Source organism: Mustela nivalis, assembly GCF_964662115.1.
Source record: "Mustela nivalis genome assembly, chromosome: 5".
Lineage (NCBI taxonomy): Eukaryota > Metazoa > Chordata > Mammalia > Carnivora > Mustelidae > Mustela > Mustela nivalis.
In genome coordinates this window covers 57,286,335-57,308,267 of record NC_139024.1, presented here as the reverse complement: position 1 = coordinate 57,308,267, position 21,933 = coordinate 57,286,335, and the positions used below count along the sequence as shown (strand labels likewise).

Here is a 21,933-nt window from a genome sequence, read left to right as displayed (position 1 = left end):
CCATTTTCCTCATCAGCCTTTGTCAGATCAGCCCTACTTCAACCTGAATAAATTTCCCCTCAAGAACATGATAGTCTTAACCCTCCAAGCCTAGCTATGTGTGTCTTTGTACACACACACACACACACACACACACACACAGAGCATACTTATCTCTTCTAACTTTCAGTTTCTGCGAGCAGCATCATTGTCTTTCTACTCAGCCTACTGGTGACTCAAGTCATTGCTGGGTCTCCACCTTTCAACTAACCCCACAGTGTGCAAATCCGTCCTAATTGATATTTCTGGCTTTGAAGAAGTACTCCTTCTGAGGATTCTGTATGTGTGTGTTATGTACACACACACATATACATGCACACATACACGCACGCAGCCTACACATGCACACGCTAAATGAATGCGTGGGTGAGCTGAGCACCTGTGGGGATGCGTGGGCAGCGGGTGGGTTCAGGGAAGAGGGAAGACCACTGGGATGGGATTATCACAGCAGCAGGGAGGAGCAAAGCCCCTGGCAGGGTGCAGTGTGCTTAGGCAGGAGGCGGGAGTAAAGGGTTTGTAGGGGCTGTCTGGTTCAGAGTGTAGAGGACCTGGAAAGTCAGAACATTTCAACTAAATATAACAAGAAAGAAGGCACTATTATAATTGTTGTTGTTAAACTTGGAAGAAAAATAAGTTCCCTCATCTCAACTTTTACCCAATTTAAAATCTACCTTAAATCTGCATTTCTTGCCTCTTTGCTTCCCCAGTAGCATAGAGGCAACATTTTTATGTTAAGCTACTTCATTACGGTAAAAAAGTGTTGTTATATCACTAAAGCTTCACTTTGCTCTAAATTTTCCTTCTCAGTGGGTAGTCAGTTTAAGGGGCTTGGTAATAATCGCCTTTTTGCATTCTTATTTGGCTATTAGATTTGGTATATTTCTAAGCCGCTTTCAAATACTATATTGGGGGTCAAGAAAAAGTCATCAGTTTAACTTTATGATTTTCTTGTTTTTTTTTTTTTTTATGATTAGTAATTTTTATACTTTCCTCCTATACTGATACTGCTTTCTGCAATGCTGGCTAATTTTACTTGCTGTTAAAAGTAAATGAAAGAAAATTATCCATAATAGCTTTTATACCTTTGTTGTTTACCATGATTTTTGTAGAGCTGCTATCAGAAATAAAGAGCATTTGAACATTAGTTGTATGTGAAGTAATCACTGTGGAGGGGACTAGATCAGGGAGAAATGATATAATGATTTTTTAAAAAGATTTTATTTATTTATTTGAGAGAGAGAGAGAGAGAGAGCATGAGAAGGGAGAGGGTCAGAGGGAGAAGCAGACCCCCCCGAGGACCTGGGAGCCCAATGCTGGACTTGACCCCAGGACTCCAGGATCATGACCTGAGTTGAAGGCAGTTGCTTAATGACTGAGCCACCCAGGTGCCCCTGATAAAATGATTTCTTATTGCATTTAATAAGCAGTTATTTATTATGTTGTATGTACCATGCATAGTGACAGAGCAAAATGGATCCATCTCTCTACTTTTAAGTAACTATTTCAGAAAGAACTTCTCTACGTGACTTTTCTAAATGCCTTTTTTCATCTCTTTTTTTTTTTCATTTTTTCCTATTATTAATTATCGTGTGTGTGTGTGGCAACCTGTGGTGTTTTACTTTATTGTTGAGTGTTATAGGTATGAATTGCTCTCAGGAATCTATTAACTGACAAATCCTATGAAAAAGAAATAAATTAATTATTTCAACGAAATGATAAGTAGCTGATAATCTCATCAGATATGCTCTGCTAGATATTTCCCCTTTCCCCAGTTTTATTGAGATATAATTGACATAAAACACGGTGGAAGTTTAAGGTATACAACATAACAATTTGATGTGTGTATAGATTGTAAACCGATTACCATGATAAGTCTAGTTAATATCCATCACCACACACAGTTACAAATTATATTTCCTTGTGATGGGTACTTTTAAGATCTAATCCCTTGCCACCTTTCATGTATGTATATTTTAAATATTCAATAATCACTACTAATATTACTGCCTTACTTTAAGCCCTTGCCATTTTTTGTTAGGACTAGGGTTAGTTCTTTCTTAATTGGTATCTCTGCATCAGAAGGACACTACAGTGATAAATCTGAAACTCAGAACTGGCGTTTACTTCCCAGGCTTAAAAACCACCAGTACCCCTGGAAGGGCATCTGAGCTCCTTCCCCTGAAGCCCAAAGCTACACAGGGACTTGGCCCCAGTTTTCCTGGGTGGCAGAAAAACTGCCTCCTCTCCTGGTTTTTCCTGCCTGTCGGTCTGTATCACCACAGGAGCTTCTGACTCCTTCCTTGTTTGCCGGCCAGCGCCTGCTCATCCTGTCGCCGACAGGACAGCGATGGCGCTCTGTCTCCCCAGCTGCCTTTCTCTCTCCGCTCTTCTCCCTGCTTTACCATCATCTCCCTGACTGTGTTACTGTGTCCAGGGCTCAGCTCTTCCTTTCCTCGTGATCTTTCTCCCTTATGGAGAAGCTGAAAAAGTGTGTAAAATTAACTGAGCAGCCAAAATAAATATCATACAGCAAATACAGTGAAGATCCTACTCGGACTCATGGAGAAGCAGCTCTCTCCGAGGTATTAACTCTTACTTTAGACACTGTTGTAACTGGTTTAACTCGTTTCCCAGTGAATGGTGGGTATGTGGCAAAATGGAAATGACAGGACAGGGAGAAGGGTGACAGTGAGCAATGCTGCCTGGCAGTCTGATAGCAAGGAGCAGAAAGAAATTCTAGAACAGATATACGAGGCTTCTAAAATAAAACAAAACAAAGTAGTCTTTGGGGCTTTTTACAATAAAAGGAAATTGAAGCTATGAATTATGGTTTGTTTATTTTTGAAGACGGAATATAAATCAGTTAAGAGAAGGCATAGGAATTTATACTACATTTTAGTATCTTTCCTTTTAAAATGGCAACCATAAAAATCTAGAGCTAAATAGGTAAAGTGCGTCTGTCTGGAACGCTAACTCCTCAGAATAACTCATTCTACCCATAAATAGTTCTTAAGTAAATATAATTTTTAATTGAACTGAAATCATCTGAATAATTATAGGTATTTTACAGAGTTCACAACTTGGTCAGTAGCGCCTATATCTGGTTGGAGCTATTATGGAACTGTTTAATTTGTTTTAATCTGGATCATGTCACTCTATTGATTTTCTTTTAAACACAGTTGAATTGTTTTTCATTTGATTTTAATCACCTGGTTTATATCTGTGAACAGGTAGATTGATAGAAGAGTACATTTTTCATCATTCTTTTGATTGTTCTTTGCATGTCTAAAACCACTCTCTTGTTCTCCTAACGACCCCTAATAGATAAAACGGTGTGCCTTTTTCTTTCTCTCCCTCGCTTCTCTCCTTCCTTCCCTCCCCCTTTCCTTTTCAGTAAAAATGCAAACGCCAAGAAAATAATGTGATGCTGAACACAAGCTAATGTAGCATAGATCCAGGAACAGAGCTCAAAACTTCTATGTGGGTGACCTTTCTTAACCCACTGAGCCACCCGGGCGCCCTGTTGGTGACCTTTCTTAATCCGAAGTGTTTTGGCTGTCGTTCACCACATCTCTTATCTCCTCTCTCGCTCTGTCTCTCTCTGCTTATTGGCCACTGTCTTGGCTCCTTCTCCACTTGCAGTGTCTAGAACCTCTTAACCCTGCACAGCTGTTTCTGGCTTCTCCTTTATTCTCCCAGCCTCCCCTTCCCCGTTACTGTTCTCAGTCCCAGCTTTCAGTTCCTTTTGAAAACCACGTGGCTGCCCAGGGAAGGTAGACATACAGGCGATCATCTGGGGACTCAGCCAGCCTTAGCCCACTCTGGCCCCCAAATCTCTTGAGATAATCAGAGAGTACATGTGCCTTCTCACCTATTTGTCACCTACAGTTCAGGTTGAAGGTCGGATTCGCAGAGACGTCTCTCTCTCCACACCGCCTTGGGATGCCGGCGCACGTGCGCACATGTGCGTGTATATTTTATGATTTGAGGTTATGGTATCAGCTGCTAAATAAAACTTATAACTCTTTGAGAGGATAGTTCACCTCTGAAAGTGTTTACGAAGTTGTGCAAATTACTGTATATTTAGATCTAGCAAAGCTCTTTTCCTCTTCTCAGCTTTTCATTTTTAAGATAAAGAAGATTGCATTATTGTCTTCATCAATTTCCCCATGAGTCTTCTTTCAAAACCATGCCAGTTAAGGCATTACTGTTGCTACAGCTAGTATTTTATTCTAGACTGTCGGAACATTATTTCTTTTTTGGTCTGGTATACTTGGTTAGTTGATTTTGTTTCTTTTCATTATAATCCTGGGAAAAAAGACATCTCTTATTGTAGTCTTTTTCTGCTTTGTGTGTGTGTGTGTGTGTGTGTGTGTGTGTGTGTATACTTTGTATAATTAGGTTTGACTGTACTTGTGATTAATGGTTATCGTTTTTTCAGATGCTAAAGTATTAAGGGTTAACATTTTTCCTCTCTGGTCATTGACAGCTGGCTATTTACATTTACTAGTAGTTAAACTCAGGGTGTAGTGTTTTCTTTGAATTATTTAATGTTTCATAGTATTTTAGATAGCCAGTTATTAGGAATACTTTTCTCCTATGTGAAATTTGTATATGATATAACAAAGAAATAATAAGTGACATTTTTCAGTCCAGTAGGTCCGTTTTATGCCAATGTTAGCAAACTTAGCTAACAAATAAAATTTGTTAGTTAGCAACTTAGTTAGCAAATAAAATTTCATGATCATTAAATGAGTGCAATGTGAAACTGTCATACAGTTTAGTAGAAGTTACTTTTATACTGATTCTTAGTATAACTTAGGTTTACAAAAAAAGATGGCAGTAGCTATTTCCTTGCAACTCATAAAATGAGACCAAATTATACATTACAGCGTAAGTAATTAGGCTCATAAAACTGATGGGTGTTTTTTTCCCAGGGCATTTTTTGCTTTCCTAATACCAGCTTTATTAATTAGAACCCTAGTCATAGTAAATGGCAGATGCCCAACTTCCATAAGTGAAGACACAAGGGGAAATATATTAGCCTCCATAGCTAAATTACAGGAAGGGCAAGGTCACAGCCGGCCACAGGGACTAGAATGCCACTCAGAAGCTGCTTCTTTCTGGCCTCCTTTCTCTTTTTACAAGTTTTGATTTTCTTAGCTGTCCTCTAACCATCTACCTTATGACCTCTCACCAGGGAGGGACAGCCTTCGTTAGCCCAGCACATCACCGGAGAGGGCTCTGACGGGCTCAGCTTGAGTACCGTGTAGCTCAGGGATTTGTGTGCCCATGCTATAAACAGGTGCTTGCAGTGGGCCAGGTGTCTCACATGCCTTGTCTCCTTTAATCCCTGTAACAACTCCCTGAGATGTGAATACTGTTACCACCCATTTGACAGATCAGGAAACAAAGGCTTTGTGGGGTGTGGAAGCACACTGTAACTCAGGACAGAGCCGGGGCGCCATGTTGGCTTAGTTGCTAAACTTGGCGCTCTTCACCACCATAGTATACCCTCTTCGTTAACCCAGTAATCCTAAGATTTAGTCAAAGTAATTTTCTATATTCTGCTACTTTAAGAGAAATTTCATACAGTAGTTAAATATATATATATATATTTAAAGATTTTATTCATTTATTTGACTGAGAGAGATCACAAGTAGGCAGAGAGGGGGGAAGCAGGCTCCCCGCGGAGCAGAGAGCCCGACGTGGGGCCGGATCCCAGGACCCTGAGACCATGACCCGAGCCAAAGGCAAAGCCAAAGGCCCAACCCTCTGAGCCATCCAGGTGCCCCAGTAGTTAAATATATTTTATAACCCTTTACTTTTCCCTTTACTATTGCTTATTCTGTACTGAAATATCAGGCTGCTTAATCAGATGGCATCCCAATTCACTGATTTCCCTAGCATCAAGGGAGGAGGTGGTTAGGCAATATTAGACTTTTTAATTTTCATATAAAAACTTGAAGGATAAATAACAGCTTTCAGGCCTTATAGACCAAGACAATAATCTAATTAGCTTCTCAAGTCCAAATTAGATTAGTAATGTGGTAATGCATGAAGAAGCACAGAAAAATATAATGTTGCTTTCTTTTTCAGTGTTCCTTAACTACAGAGCAGCAATGTGATCCTTCCCCAATTAAAGTTCTATAATGTATGTATGGATGTAATGAATCTAGTCTTCAGCTTTCCTAAAATATGTGAGTTGACTGACTAAGCCCACTGATTGGGTAAAAATTTCAAAAACTTTTTTGCATGATAATGAATGCCATAGTAATAAAATCCATTAAATAAACAAATCAACATTCTTGGTGAAGAATTATATGATAACAAAGGTTAGTTTGATGGGCACAGCATTTTAAATTAATTGTTCACCATCTGCTATGTTCTCTAATCACTATTGCAACCATCCGTAAATTACATTTGCCTCATAAAAAAGAGGGCAGTATTTTACATGTATGTATTTTATTGTAATTGACATTTGGAATATTACTTTTTAAAATTTAAAGTATAGGAGGATACTAAACTCTTTTAATGGAGTAGTATACTTACCTTGTTTTTGTTGTTCCTCTTGAAGGCTGGAATCTTCAAGAGTGAGTTAAAGGGTTTGCCATTTTTTAAAAAGTTTAACGCAAACAAAGGCATAAAATTTTCTCCTCAGTTAAACTTCTCACTTATTATGGCAGTACCTAAACATAAAACGGGCCTAACTTCTTTTGTAAGAATGGCTAAGTATTCTAGGTACCGAGGATATGATAGTGAACAAAACATATCCTTCCCCTCCTGGAGTTTACATTCCCAGCTTTCCTTCTTTCTTCCCAGTACCATCCCCCAGCTCCCAGGGACTTGTCTACTACTGTCCAGTACTCATCAATGACTTGAAAAAATTACCAAACAGTCATTAGTATGAGGAAATTCAGGGAATATTCAGTTATAGAAAATTGAAAGCTGGATGATCTCAGGTTGCTTAGCCAGGTCTGTTCCAGGGTGTCTCTGATGTTCCTGCTCCCTTCCTTGGAGGTTAATTTACTTAATGATGCGTCCTCCTTCCTCAATTCAGTGCTGGGTTTATTTACATTGACTTACTTTACAGGAAGAATAAAACTTAAAAGTGTCCAGACTTGGGTTCTATCTCCTTTAACTTCTGATCAGATGTACCATTCATCTCCCTCCACAGTGTGCTCTGAATTTCTGGTTTCCTCTCTGTTTTCCTTCCCTCATTAAGATCTTGCTTGTGGGTTTTTGTGGAAGATACTCCCTAAAGGTCTTTATCTTGGAGTTTCTACTTTTCATTAAATGTATCTATTCATCCATCCTTTTTTTTCTTAAGGATTTGAGAAGTCCCTTGGCAATGTGGATGAATTCATATCATCTTTATGATGTTCCTACTAAAAGATTTAGGTAACACATTAGCAGGTTAATCTAGTCTGGGTCACCTCTTAATATTGTCACTCTTATAATGTATTAGATGAACTTAATTAGAAATATTACAGTAATCAGCTGATGGCCCTTGATGGTGTACTTGTAATCTATTTCATAATGATTGTTATCATCACATAAAATAGGAAATGGGCGGAGTCCTCTTAAACACTGATCATCAGAGGGATTAAGTTAATCTTAATCATGTAATCAGAAAACGTGGAGAGAATGTATTTCCTATTATTTTAATCAGAAGCATCTTTTGGTTATGAAGGTAAGAGAGAAATGGAGGGCAGGTAAAGAGAGAGATAGTAAGAGCCTACGGGGATACTGGTGTGTGTGTGTGTATGTGTGTGTGTGTGTGTGTTTTGTTCTTGTGAAGTCTTGTTGGTTAATATATTGGTTTGCTTATGTAAAAATCCCTAGAGATGTCTAGTGATATGGGGATGCTGTTGTGTGTGTGTGTGTGTGTGTGTATGTGTTTTGTTCCTGCGAATTCTTATTGGCTAATATATTGGTTTGCTTATGTAAAAATCCCTAGAGATATCTAAACCTCCCAGACTTAGTAATAAAATCATAAAAGGAATCATAAAAGAAATGAACCTTTTTTTGAGGCTCTCTTATGTGCCAGTAGCTTTACAGTTATTAACTGAAGTTCAAAGAGATAAGGAATATATTTATTATTATGTAACTCGTTAGTATTAGAACTGGCATATGATCTCTTAGTCTTTCCTTACACTAGATTGTCCAGGAGTAAAAATGCTACTCTGGAAGGTTTGTTTTGTTTCTATATTTGCTTGCCTTAATATTTCCTTTTCATTGCTTGGTGAAATACAAGATTATAGATACATGTAAAAAAAAAAAAAGGCAAACAGTAAAAGTAAGATATTTGGAATTACCAAATTAAAAAAAAAAAACTTTCATAAGGTTTGTCCTTCTCTTTGACAGTAAAGGCCTTTTTATAATCCCTTTATATGGGGATAGGGAGGAGGAAGGAAAAATAAGTGGAATATAAAGTTTAGTATTCTCAGTAGAGTTAAGCTAAAAGTTCCATTGAACCCAACTTGGTTCACTAATTACATATTGAGGATATACTGGTCTCTAGACTGGGTATTGCTGAAACCAAGATGGAAAGAAAGAAAACTTGAATGACATAAAGCTTAGAACCTATTCACAATGGAGATTATATATGTCAATTTCATATGGAGAAAGAAGATACAATAAATATGGAAGATCATTATTTAAAGCAACTGGGGTGATTCTAATAAAGTTCTGTATTATTTCATAGGAGGAACAGATACTTTCTTTATTGTAAAATGTTTTTGTATAAGCACACATAAGGAGATTGTTTTCTACTGTTAAGATTTCTTTGAGATGTATGGTGACTTTGGCTTTCTTATAGAATTGAATTTTAAAGTTAAAAGAACCCATTGGAATAAAAATGATTTCCCAGCATGAGAAAATAGGGTTCCCACTTGATAAAAGTGAGTTGAACAGGTCATTTATCTCTCCTAGGAACCAAGGGCATGATGGGGTCAGGGCTAGCCCCAACCCTAGTCTCTGCTCTTGGTCCTGCTTTGTTTTCCACCTGCATTTCAGGGAACCATGGCACAGCCTTTCTCAGCTATGGCGTAGAAGATAGTGAGGTATAAGTGCCACCAATTAATTTGCATAGTTGAAGAATAAAGATAATTGGACAAGAGAAAAATTCAGGATTGATCATTGCTTTCTACTCTCTTTTGTCTTTTTCTTCTCTCTTCTTTCTAAAAGGTAGTTATTAATTCTTCCTAAAAGATAGTTATCTATTGTAACACAATAAAGCAATCACTATTTCAATTACATAAATATGGAATTAATATAACAATATTTATAATAAAAATTAATCTATTATATATTATGTATAAATACATACTATGAATGTAGAAAGTAAATATAATTGCACCCTCAACGTTTGGTCAGGAAGTCCTGAAGAGAAGGGAGAACCAGAATGCTGCTTCTCAAAAAAATCCACAGAGAAGGACACACACACACACATACACACACACACACTACAGGGAATAGGAAAGTGACAGAAAAAGCTATTCTGGTCTGAAAATTGTCAGTAAATTTATTTGGTTTTATCCTGCTGTTTCTTCCTTCTCTCAGATTAGCCTCTATTACTGCCTTTTCAAATGCAAATTAGATTACCCTCTTATCTCTGAGCTTCATTTGCTCACTGGGCCTTCAGTATTTAGTGGCCCTGCCATTGCGTGGGAATGACACAACAGCTCATCCGAGTGGAAATACTCCAGCTTCAGCAGCGGAGACCAGAGAAATCAATTTGTAAGCCAAGAAGCTGGCAGTGCTCTGTCCTGACAACACGTTACAGTCATCTGGGGAGCTTTTAAAATATATCCATGCTGCCCTTCACCGGTGACCAACTAAATTTGAATCTCATGGTATTTGGGGGGTAGGGCCTCTGGGGATCAGTATTTAAAAACCAACAGGCAAACAGACTCTCAGAGGGGTTTCTAGTACGTCCCCCAAATTCTGAATCACTAGGTCCAAAAGATTCTCCACTCCTGCCTGAGGGTCTTAAAATTTATGGCAAAAAAAAAAAAAACAAAAAAACTCTTCAGAAATTTTGAAGGGAACTTTCTTCTTTGATTTTTGAATAACTAGAGGATTTTGAAAATGCAATTATATATCCCTTTATTGTTTTCTTCTTTTATGGTTTTTTTTTTTTTTGCTGTTTTTTAATTTGTTTTTCTATTCTCTTGCCCCACATTGTCGTAACATGGTATTTTATATTTTGCTGCTTATTACGTGTATCACAGACATGCTGGAAAGTTTTTGTTTGGTTTTGCTCTTCCCTCTGTTTCTGGTTTAAAGTACGCATTAAACTGAAATTGGTACTGTAATAGGAGGTACTTTTCTTCGGACTCCGTGATCAGTTAATCTATCCTTTCTGGCAAACAGATGGGGAATTGAACATAGAGCTTTTCTTTTCTTCTGAGGAGCTGCTTGAGGAGGGATTATATAATAAATACCACAAAAGGACTGCTCCATCAAAAGATTTTACATTTAGTGAAGACAAAAATGTCCCAGCCATGCCAGGTGTTTTGTCACAGGACAAAGACCCCGTGTGTCTCCCTGCCAGGTTATTCAGTGACTGACTCAGAAGCAGTTTTTACTTTATCCAGGCGAAAAAAATCATCATAATTAAGTTGTCTGTTCAGAAATTAGTACTGTATCTTTTTCTTTTACAAAAGCCAGGGAAACACAACTGCTTAAAATAGATCTTTGAAAAAGACCACGTGACTTATTAACAAACACAGGTGCTACTATCATAAAAATTAGCACTCCTTTTCTCATGGGGCTATTAAGGATGATTTTTTTTTCACCTCACATATGATTTTTTTTTCACCTCACATAAATACCATTTATTTATTTTGTATATTTTATATTATTTATATGGAAGCATTTATATAGATGAGGCATATAAAAATAAAGCGTTTTATGTTTATGTGAAATACATTTCATGTAAATGTTCTGTATTTCTCATTTTCTAGGTAAGGATTTGAATAAGGCCTGCCTAATGACGTACCTTTCCTCCAGTACTGTTGTAAGGGACTGTATCCCAGCTCAAGCATTCCTAGAGGCTGGGCATTCACTTGTTTTCCAAATTTCTCCCTTACTGGTGGGTTCTGTCTATCTGCCTATCATTACACAGCATCTCCCTCTCCTCAGTTCAGTTACCAAGGACTCTGTGTAGCCTTTAATACTTGAGTAGTGCGACCTGGAGTTCTGTGGCTGCTAAACTCTTCATGGTCCATTTGGTTCCCAGAGATTTATTATAGTTGTTTTAAGTCTAAATATTGATCTCTAGAATTTTCTGGAAATGTGCTCTGTCCCCTTCACTTGACTTTTAAATAATACTAAAGAAAGATAGGAGGATGAATTTATGTTGAAGATGAAAGTTACTGTTCAGGAGAGCTCACTTTAGTCCATCTGACCATGAAGTTCATCTTACCAGGAAGTTCAGTTAACTTCAGTTCATTTTTACCAACAATTTGAAATATTTTGAAGTGAAGTGAAGTTGCTAATGTGATTGATACTAAAAGATGGGATATTATCACAAAGAAGAATAAGTATATCGGTCTTAAATTCTCTACAGCTTACGTTGATGATGTGTTTCTGCCTGGCCTCCGTTTTCAGTGGACAAGCGGGATAACCATCGAAGCAGCAAGATAGGAAAGGGGGCATCCTTGGGTATTGAGGGAACTGAGACCCAGGAATGTGTAGCTGGAGAGCTCTCCAACCGGCTGTGAGGGTGTCTGCTCTGTGTTCATCAAATATCTCTGCCCTGGTCCTGTCAGCTTCTCATCACTGTTTCTGAGATCTCTGTGTTTTGGGGTTTGAACTTGACTTCCATTTCTCAATATTTTGCTTGTCTTCTGGAATCTTACTCTTCCTTCCTGTCCCTGCAGGGCCTTGCATGATACCTACCCTTTCTTGTCTGAAAGTCTAACTTTTTTTTTATTTCAGATATCCTAGAAACCATTTTGCTGTATGAAATATTTGGGATGATGCTTGAAATTTTTTATATTCCCATTGAAATGTTTGTGGACGTGCTACACGTCTGGGGTACAGAAAGTGCCCTCTATTAAAGATGAACTGCCAGACAGACTCAGCAATGATGAAGTATCTAAGATAGATTATTTGTCTTCAGTTACTGTTTTAAGAAACATGAGCAATTAATCTTATTTTTTCAGTCTTTCCTCATAACTGAAAGCTATTTCTCTCCTAATTATATTTCCCATTTTGATTGAGGACAACGAAAGATGTCTTTGGATTTTATAGAAGTGAATTTATGTTAAAGAAAAACATTTTTTGAGGGATTGTGTTATATTTCAAGGTTTATAACTATATTGAAATTCAAAAGTCACTAAAACAATGGGGCCACTTATTACTCTGAGTAGCTATTTTCTTATTTGGGGAGTAGCAGGGAATTAATTGGTGATGGGAGTATAGAGAAATGGTTTCTTCCTCTGGCTCATATAAACTGTGTCTCCATGAACCTGGTAGCAAACCCTTACAAAAGGTGGTGTTCTCACTTGGCTATTGATCAGACTTTCAAATATTCTTTTTTTTTTTTCTTAACTGCAGAATTGACTCCTGAGGAGAAAGCCCAAAAGATCGCCAAGGCCATGCGCAAACAGTCCTCTGAAGTCAAAGAGAAGTGGGAAAGTCTAAACACGGTCACCAGCAATTGGCAAAAGCAAGTGGACAAAGCACTAGAGAAGCTCAGAGACCTGCAGGGCGCCATGGATGACCTGGACGTTGACATGAAGGAGGTGGAGGCCGTGCGCAATGGCTGGAAACCCGTGGGAGACTTACTCATCGACTCCCTGCAGGACCACATCGAAAAAACCATGGTCAGCCTCACTGCCTCAGATAAAGGATTTTAAGAAATGTTTTATTGTTGAATCTAACACAAAGAAAGTCACATGTAAAAACCATTATAAGGCATTTTATGAAGCCAACCCCGTCACAGCTCCATCAAAATCAGGATAGAGAGATTCTTTTTTTCCAGTCACAACAGATGTTTTCCATATGCCCCTCACCATCAGAACCCCCTCCCCACCAAAATAACAAGGAACGAGACTTTCACAGTAATTTACTTTCCCTTTTCTTTTAAAAATTTATTTATTTATTTTTTTTAAGATTTTATTTATTTATTTGACAGAGAGCAAGACAGTGAAAGAGAGAACACAAGCAGGGGTACAGCAGGCAGAAGGAGAAGCAGGCTTTCCACTGAGCAGGGAGCCCAATCCAGGACTTGATCTGAGCCAAAGGCAGACGCTTAACAACTGAGCCACCCCGCCGCCCCAGCTTTTATTTATTTATTTTATCCTTTTTTCACCCAACTCTGTGTCCCTAAACACTTCACTACTTAAAAAAAAAAGTAATGCAAAGTCCTGTTTAATCTCTAGATTTCCCCTCTATCCCTTTTATGTTTTGTTTACAATGTTTAAGAAACTGAATTGTGTGTTTTATAGTATTTCTTTCAGCCTGGGTTTTGTAGAATGGCACGTCATGAAGTTGGGCAGGTTCCTCTCTACTCTGTATTTCCTGTAAACTGGTAGTTGAATTTAGGGACTTAATCAAAAACATACTGTTTTGCTGAGGACTCTAATGTTCAATTTTTCTCTCACTGTCTGAGTAGATTATGGAAGGATTAGCTTAGCTATAAATTTTGTTTGTGGTCAGGAATGACCCAAAGTTAAGGCTGATAGATCTGTGATCTTGAGCTCCTTTGGCTCCCACATTCTAGAACATATCCAGAAAAAAAATAATAGAATTTAGGCAGTAAGAGACACAGTAGTCAGGTTTGTGGTAGCATAGCAACCTCTATATTAGGTAGTCATGAGTCAAATCAAAGAATAAACTAAAGAAACATCAGAAGGTGTTAGACTGACAATATCAATATCATAAATGTGATTTTTACTGCAAAAGACCTATCTTTTCCGCACGGACATTGGATAACATTTTCCCTTTGTTTATTCATGTGGTAAAAAGGAGGGAGAAAGGGTCTAGGAAATGAAATGAACCTGCAGGCAAATTATATAAGCAAATATATGTGTGTGTAGATATGGGAATAATAATGGCTAGCATTATTGAGGCATACTGTGTGCCAAGAACTGTTCGTAGCCAGTTTACATGGATACCTCTTTTAATCCTCACACCAACCCAAGAAGATAGGTATATTACACCCATTTCACAAATGGTGAAAATGCAGGTATTGCTCAAGCCTACACAGCTGTAAAGTGGTAGAATTTTCATGATTTCTTCCTTGCTCTTCTCTTTCATTGTAGGGACCTCACTCATACTAATGTAATTAAGTGCAACTTGTATCAGCTATTGGAATTCAAAACTTTGAAAGTTACATGTTAAATTTTAAACTTAAAAAAAGTTTCACTACTAAAAGAGTGTTAGTATCTGCCACCTTTCGTTATAAATTTACATAAATGTGCAGAACTCTATGAATTAAGTAGGCTTCTTCCTACAGCTCTGGTGTCCTGGAAACCATTTCCATGGGCGAATCTGAGTTTCAAATAATGAACTGAAAATAAAGCCTTTTAGTAGAGGTTCTCTGGAAGTTATACACTTCTTGCAATTTAAAAGATGGTCTTTAAATGCTGGAAATCTTCAATTCAGTTGTCTATGAACAGTATATTTTTTTGGACTAGACAAATGCCTCTTGTTTAGAGCAAGAGTTTACCCATTTCAATTTGAAAGTATCAGTTTTTAATGCAGGATGGTTAGTGTTGAAGGAAAAATGAAAAGTTGTATCTGGGCTTATTAAAGACCTAAAAGTTTGGGAGTTGTTATTCCCATCTGATTAAAGAAATTACCCGTCTCTCTATCCAAATCCTTTTGTTCAAATATCTCTACTAAAGTGGAAAGCCAGGAAAAACACAATTAATATTTAAGAGGAAGGAATAAACTATGGATTAAAATATTTTCACATCTTATTAAGAAAAAGGAAAATAAAAACCCATGTCTCATTAAACCAAATAAAATGGATTCAAAGTCTGGGATTTTGCACATGTACTCCAAAGTATACGTCAAATACCACTGAAGCTATTGGCAAATAAAAATAAGTACCGATTATTGCTAAATATTATTAAATATGTCAAAGCAACTGGAAAACAAAATCTTTGAGGGACAGTCAAATAAGTTTAATGCCCTAAAATTATCCTTAATCATTCTTCTTTGCAGAATACACACCTTCTGACAGGAGAAGCCTTCCCCATCCCCAACATCTGCTGGCAGGCTGCCAGTCAGCGCCTGGAATGCTAGCAGATGTTCCTGTTTTTATAGCAAAGAAGACCACATAGACTTTTATTCTCCTATAGGAAAGTGCAGCCAAACATGATAAATTGGCTCTTTATACTAGAACACATAGCGGATTGGGAACTATTTTAAAACTTGCTTTACTTCAAGCCCCTTAATTTGGAAGGTCTTAAAAAGCAAAAGATAAACTTTCTCATTAGAGAGATTCCTCACTGCCATAACACCCACAAAAACAAAGCCCAACGACTTTATCGGTCCGAGGTCTTTTAGTATTTTCACCTGTAGCTTATAAGAGAAAAACATTATTTTTACAGAGGAAAATTGGGAACTCCTATAAGATCTTAAAAATAGGCATGCCTGGGTGGCTCAGTGGGTTAAAGCCTCTGCCTTCGGCTCAGGTCATGATTCCAGGATCCTGGGATCAAGCCCCGCATTGGGCTCTCTGCTCAACAGGGAGCCTGCTTCCCCCTCTCTCTGCCTGCTTCTCTGCCTACCTGCAATCTCTGTCAAATAAATAAATAAAATCTTTTTAAAAAAATCTTAAAAATACGTCTTGACGTTATAACCTGATTTTGAAAGTCTTTTCCCATCTTTTAAAATAAACCTGTTATTATTTAAAATGATAGAAACCTAAGAGTACTGTCTAGCCTTCCATTTTTCATCTTTGATACCTACAAAATACAAAGACATTGATTTTAAAAGCTGATTGAAATTCTTGAGTCCTCTCAAGTCATCTAGGAGAGAATATTAATGTATACTGTTAAATTACAACTGAGTTGTCTTTATTCTTAAAACGGAATCTGAAGGAACTCAGATCTCTTCTAAGTCCAGACTGAAAAATTCGCTTTCCCCACCCTCATCCCACTTCTGTCTGTCCCATGCTTCCCTGTCAGTGGTTCATTCTTCAGACCTAGAATGCCTGTTATCATATAACTGCTTTTCTCACTGAACCATGGGTCAGTCTGTGCACCTACTCTGTCATCAGTGAAAGACCAGCTTCTACAGCCATGAAGAAAAATGATCACAACTCAAAGTCCTTTTTTCCCATTTTCCAGCAACTCAGATGCCTTTGTGAGCTTCCCTTCTTCTGCTTGATTTTGAAATACTGGTGCCGTCAGGGTTCTTGCAATGTTTCTTACTTTACACGCATTGACTTCCATGTTCACTGTTTTTAATGTCATTTATACATGGTTCCCTCCTTTGTGTGGACCTTTTTATGCTGACTCTGGGTTCTAGAATCTGTTCTTCTGACTTTCCTTCTTGAGTTTCTTCTTGTGGCTTTTGAGCATATTCCAGAATTTTGAAAAACACTAAAATATATTCTCTGATTTACCTAAAATTAATTTCCTTTTTAAGTAAAGTTATATTTGTAATACTATTTTGATTTTTATCAACCATAATGATTATTTTTAGCCTATACATATTATCTAAGGGGGCCTTACATAGGGTAACAGGTTTTGGAAGAGAGAAGGAAGAAAGGAAGTAGTTGAAGAGGGTTTTTTTAAATAAACATAATGAGGAAGCCAAGTTAATACTGTGGTGTTCCAATGAAAATTCATGGTCATCAAAGCACTCTGATATGTAATATTTCGTCAACTAAACTTGGTATGAGGAAATGCAGAACAAGGGTTTGTAGACATATTTCTGTCTCTTAAGGGGTGGAATGGTAGAAACGCTATAATTGGAGGGCTGCTGCTCACTGTGTTCACAACACCTAATACATACCATTTCAGTTTGGCACATGATTAACTCTGATTTTGTGACATAGTAAAGAAAAAACAATATACTGTTCTCCTTTAGTATCTCAGTTCTGTTCCCAATTGTATATTGGATTAGCTTGCCTCAGGTTAACATTTTCATGAGCCTTCATCTGTAGAAGTGAATTCTCCCCTCCTGTATGGCAAAGTTTGTGCTGAATACTGGAGAGTGTCTCTTCTCCAGAAGCTTCTATTCTTCTTGAAGGACATCAAGAATATGGTTGTATTAAAAGCTCTGATAAGGAATGATATTTAAAATACATAACAACTGGCCTGTATGGCACCAAACAGTCAGAATGGGCTTCACTATGAAGCCCCATTTGTGTGGCTGCATGTGTGCTGGCAGGAAGTCCTGACTGGATTCTAGAAGGCAGAGAGAATGCTGGGAGCACGTAGTGGGGCCTCCAGCCGAGAATGCTGAGGGAAGGGCCTCAGGGAAATGTTCCTTGAAATAGGATGTATAGGGACCTGAGTTGACTCTTAAAACATCAGTGGAATCTAGGCAAAGACTCTGTTGGAAAAAGGGAACATGAACATTGTGTCAGGGGGAATTATGCGGCAAAGAGAGAAAGCTTAGTGTTTTCATTATTCTGTTTGCTCTTACAGGACACATTACTGTCCCTGGCCCCAAATATCTTTTGTTTTTCTCTTTCCCTCTTCACAGACATCCTCCATCCCCGCCTGTACCATCTCTCATTTGTCACTAAGCCTCGTTTACATTTTTTCTTATAGACACTACTCTTTCTGCCCCCTCCACTACGTGATGATAATGACTTTGAAAGGATCAAAACTTACCTCTTGAGTAATAGTCATAGATTTTGTGGTTAGGAAAGTTGTTCTTACTGGCCACTTAATTTTATTTATTTATTTTTAAAGATTTTATTTATTTATTTGACAGAGAGAGCGCACAAGTAGGCAGAGCAGCAGGCAGAGGGAGAGGGAGAAGCAGACTCCCCACTGAGCAGGGAGCCCGATGTGGGGCTTGATCTCAGGACCTTGGCATCTCAGGACCTTGGCATCATGACCTGAGCAAAAGGCAGATTGACTGAGCAACCCAGGCACCCTGGCCACTTAATTTTTTTTTTTTAAGATTTTATTTATTTATTTGACAGAGGGAAAGAGATCACAAGTAGGCAGAGCAGCTGGCAGAGAGAGAGGGGGGGAAGCAGGCTCCCCATCAAGTAGAGAGCCTGATGTGGGGCTTGATCCCAGGAACCTGTCATCATGACCTAAGCCAAAGGCAGAGGCTTAACTCACTGAGCCACCCAGGTGCTCCTGGCCACTTAATTTTAAATAGTAACGTGTTCAGATCAAATTGTTGCCGCTGATGAAAAAAATAGTAAGATAACCATAGAAAGAAAAAAAGAAGGAAAATATGAAAGAAAATGAAAAATTAGAAACAAGACTAGAAATTAGTCAAGTGGGTAATAATGGCAAACGTTTTCCAGATGAAATTACATAAGATGATATATTTGTAGGAAATACATCATCATCTCAATGAGTTTGCATTACGATTTTTCTCTCTGTGCTGCTATTTAGATTCTCCAGGTTACAAAGGCTGACTCTATCTGTAGCTGCTTGCCCCTATGGCTACAGACCTGAGCTGGGCTGCCGTTAAGTACATAGCTGTTGTCAGTGACCTCTTAGCTGGTCTTGCCATTTTCTTTGAAGAAGGGTTCAAAATCCTACCTTCTGTTACATTCTTTCCCAAGGTCATCATTTCTGTTTTTATTCTTCCAGGCATTTAGAGAAGAAATTGCACCAATCAACCTAAAAGTTAAAACAGTGAATGATTTGTCCAGTCAGCTGTCTCCACTTGACCTGCATCCATCTCTGAAGATGTCTCGACAGCTAGATGACCTTAATATGCGATGGAAACTTCTGCAGGTGTCGCCACTTTATCCCTCTTCATGATCCAGCCTTGCACCGTCGGTCCTTAAACCCTGCCCAATCATTCCCCGCACCCCATTGCTTTCTCCTTCTTTACTAGTTGTAGTTGATAATGGATCTGTAGCATGTAATACCACCAGGTGTCTGTCGTCCCATATCTTGAACCCAGAGGCCTCATTTGTTTAGGAATAAGGGTTTTAATGTAATTTTATTAGGTACCATTCATATGATATTTGTAGAAAACTGCAGAAGGTCAGATAAATCATAGTAATGGAGACCTAGGATAGGTCACAGAAACATTTTCCCATAATGGCTCATGAAGGAGTCATTTTTCTTACTTTATTCATGTATTTTTTTTCCTTTTGCAAAGTTAAGTAATCTCCATCCTTCTCCACTGTGTGCTACTCAAGTTTGTTGTTCATCTTCCCAGCTGGCACATTTACACTGTTGTGCTGTTCTTACCTTTACCTCTTATGTCTAAGTTGTTTTAGTGACTATAGATATTACTTGCTCATCCCAGATTTAAGACAGCCAAGCCCAGAAGAACTCTGTTGAGTACTACTAGGTATGTGCATTTACAAGTCACCACCCATGCCCATGAGTCGTTTTGGGCCTAGTCTTGGCAGAACTTTGCCATGTTCCATGGCCAGTTCCTTGGAGTCGTAATAATTATTTTTTCCCTGAAAACTAGCAGGATAATTTAAGTGGAATATTGAAAAAATAATTGTGCATTTCTCTCTCTCTTTAGGGCCTGAAATGTAGTCTTTAATGAGATAAATGTGCAGCTAGAGGTGATACACAAAAGCATTTTATTTTAAAGCTATAATATTTTATAGCATATTAATATGGTTATCTGAATTAACTCAGATGTTGAATACCCAGTGGTTCATATGTTTTTCATGAATGTGAAGATTTAAGAAATGAGTGCATAGCATCAAACAGTCTTTTCTGTGTTTGAAAAGAGTGTTAATAGTCTGGGATTAGTAGAGTAGGAGATGTTAAAGTCAGATGTGCTTTTCTAGTGAGTGGAACACGAAGTGTTTGACTTTCTCTTTTTTCCTTCTGCTCTATTTCCCTAATTCATTACCTTTATGTGGGTTTTTCTATGGTCCATCCTGATTGCCTTCTGCTTGTGTTATCACTATCTCCAAAGATTAGAAGTCAGGGAGTGCACTGTGCTTGAAAGAGGATATGCATTCTCTTATCCTTATCTCTGAGTGTTGTAACTGCTGGAGCGCAGATGTTAGTCGCTGGTTGAATGAGAAGGGAAGGAATCTCTGCTGACAGCGGTGTCACTCGTTCAGGACCATCATCTCTTCTCCTGTACTAGATGGTGGCAATTAGGTGTTTTTTGGCTTTAATGAACAAAGCACTTGCTAATGCAATTTAAATAGCTAACCAGGAAAAACTAGAGCTGCCCAGGGAGCCAGAGATAGACATGTTTCATTTAAAGGCAGCCGAAAATAGAATGGACAATCTATGCAGAACAGCGGACTCGCACGCAGAGACTGGGGCCAGGAAAAAGAAAATGAAAGTGTCAGTAGGCTGTGTGTGGTGGTTACTGATTTGCATTTAGCTTCGCAGTGGACCCGCTGTGCATTTTCATAATGTAGAGAGCTAATGGTGGAAGTTGGGAAGACAAATTCAGAGAGTATACTAATTAGCTGCTATACCCTTGGATACCCCCAAGTTTAGATGATTGAACCCAAATGTGGAAGCAGATAAGAGATTCCATACTCCTAGATCTTCGTACTGTCCATCCATCTCTATCTATCCATCTGTTGTCTAATTCCATCTCTCTGTCATCTACCTGTCTTTCTGTCTGTGCCGCTGCCTGTCATCATCTATCTGTGTTTTTCCCTGGCATTATTTTAGACTTCTTTTTCATTAGCTTCCTGTGGCACTTTTGACCAGAGGAGAGACAAGTAGCCACTGGCCACAAGGCCTCAGCTTGACTTTAGATGCTTTCGAGCTTTCCTGCTTTCAAGGCAGCATAGAGTAACAGGAAAGCAAGAGCTCCTGGGACGAGATTAGCTGCGTATGGATCCTAGTACTGTTGGGTACTGACTTTCTGTCCTTGGACTCCTCTTTGTGCCCCAGTTTCTTCATCTGTAAAGTAGTGATCATAATAAATAACACTTACCCAACATTGTGATGGTTAAAAGAGTTAATTTGTATAAACTGCTTAGAAGAGTGCCTGGTGCTCTTTGCAGTCAGTTGGTACTGGAAGAGGGTATTTTAATCCTAGTATTTTGGTCCCAGAGATAGAGAAGGAGTCTGCACAAGCAGTCATATCTCGGGCAGTAGCCTCCTTTAGTAGTCAGGGTTTCTGGCGCAGGGCGTGTGGGGGATGGAGTAACTGGGCAGTGGGCATTAAGGAGGGCATGCGATAGGATGAACACCTGTGTTATATGCAACTGATGAATTCTTGAACTCTGCATCTGAAACTAACGATGTGTGCTATATGTTGAATAATTGAATTTAAATAGAAAAATACCTAAGTCAAGTATATTATTAAAGTCATTGTTTTCAAATCAAATTATTTCTTGCATGTGTGTATGCAGGTTTCTGTAGATGATCGCCTTAAACAGCTTCAGGAAGCCCATAGAGATTTTGGACCATCCTCCCAGCATTTTCTTTCTAGTAAGTACTACTAAGCTTGACTAGAATCTCATTAATTGAAGGAATGAGCATATTCTTTCATTTTCCTTCCAGGAGCCATATTCTTTGCTACAAATATATTTACTCACGTTCGATAAATGTACAGAAAGTAATATTAAGATTCATTACCATATTGATTATTGGTTATTAGTTGTCATAATCTGGCCACAATTGATAAGTCCCCAAAGTGGAGCAAAACTGAATTTGTCTTTAGCTGTGGTTTTTCACTGAACCATCACCTATAGTAACTAATATAGTATCATGTCATCATTAGCGTATCATAAGCAAAGGCTATGAACTTTTTCACAATAAAGAAATCATTTTTATA

At 38.2% G+C, this 21,933-nt stretch overlaps 1 protein-coding gene across 6 annotated transcripts in view; it reads left to right on the top strand.

The window, feature by feature from the left end:
* UTRN (utrophin) overlaps positions 1–21,933 on the top strand; it is a 507,070-nt gene that overhangs the window by 397,476 nt on the left and 87,661 nt on the right. For all 6 annotated transcript variants that reach the window (XM_082730779.1, XM_082730780.1, XM_082730777.1 and 3 more), the window contains 3 exons: positions 12,607–12,875; positions 18,795–18,941; positions 21,509–21,587. In XM_082730779.1, coding sequence (XP_082586905.1) covers positions 12,607–12,875; positions 18,795–18,941; positions 21,509–21,587 — 495 coding nt within the window. The remainder of the gene's footprint in view (positions 1–12,606; positions 12,876–18,794; positions 18,942–21,508; positions 21,588–21,933) is intronic.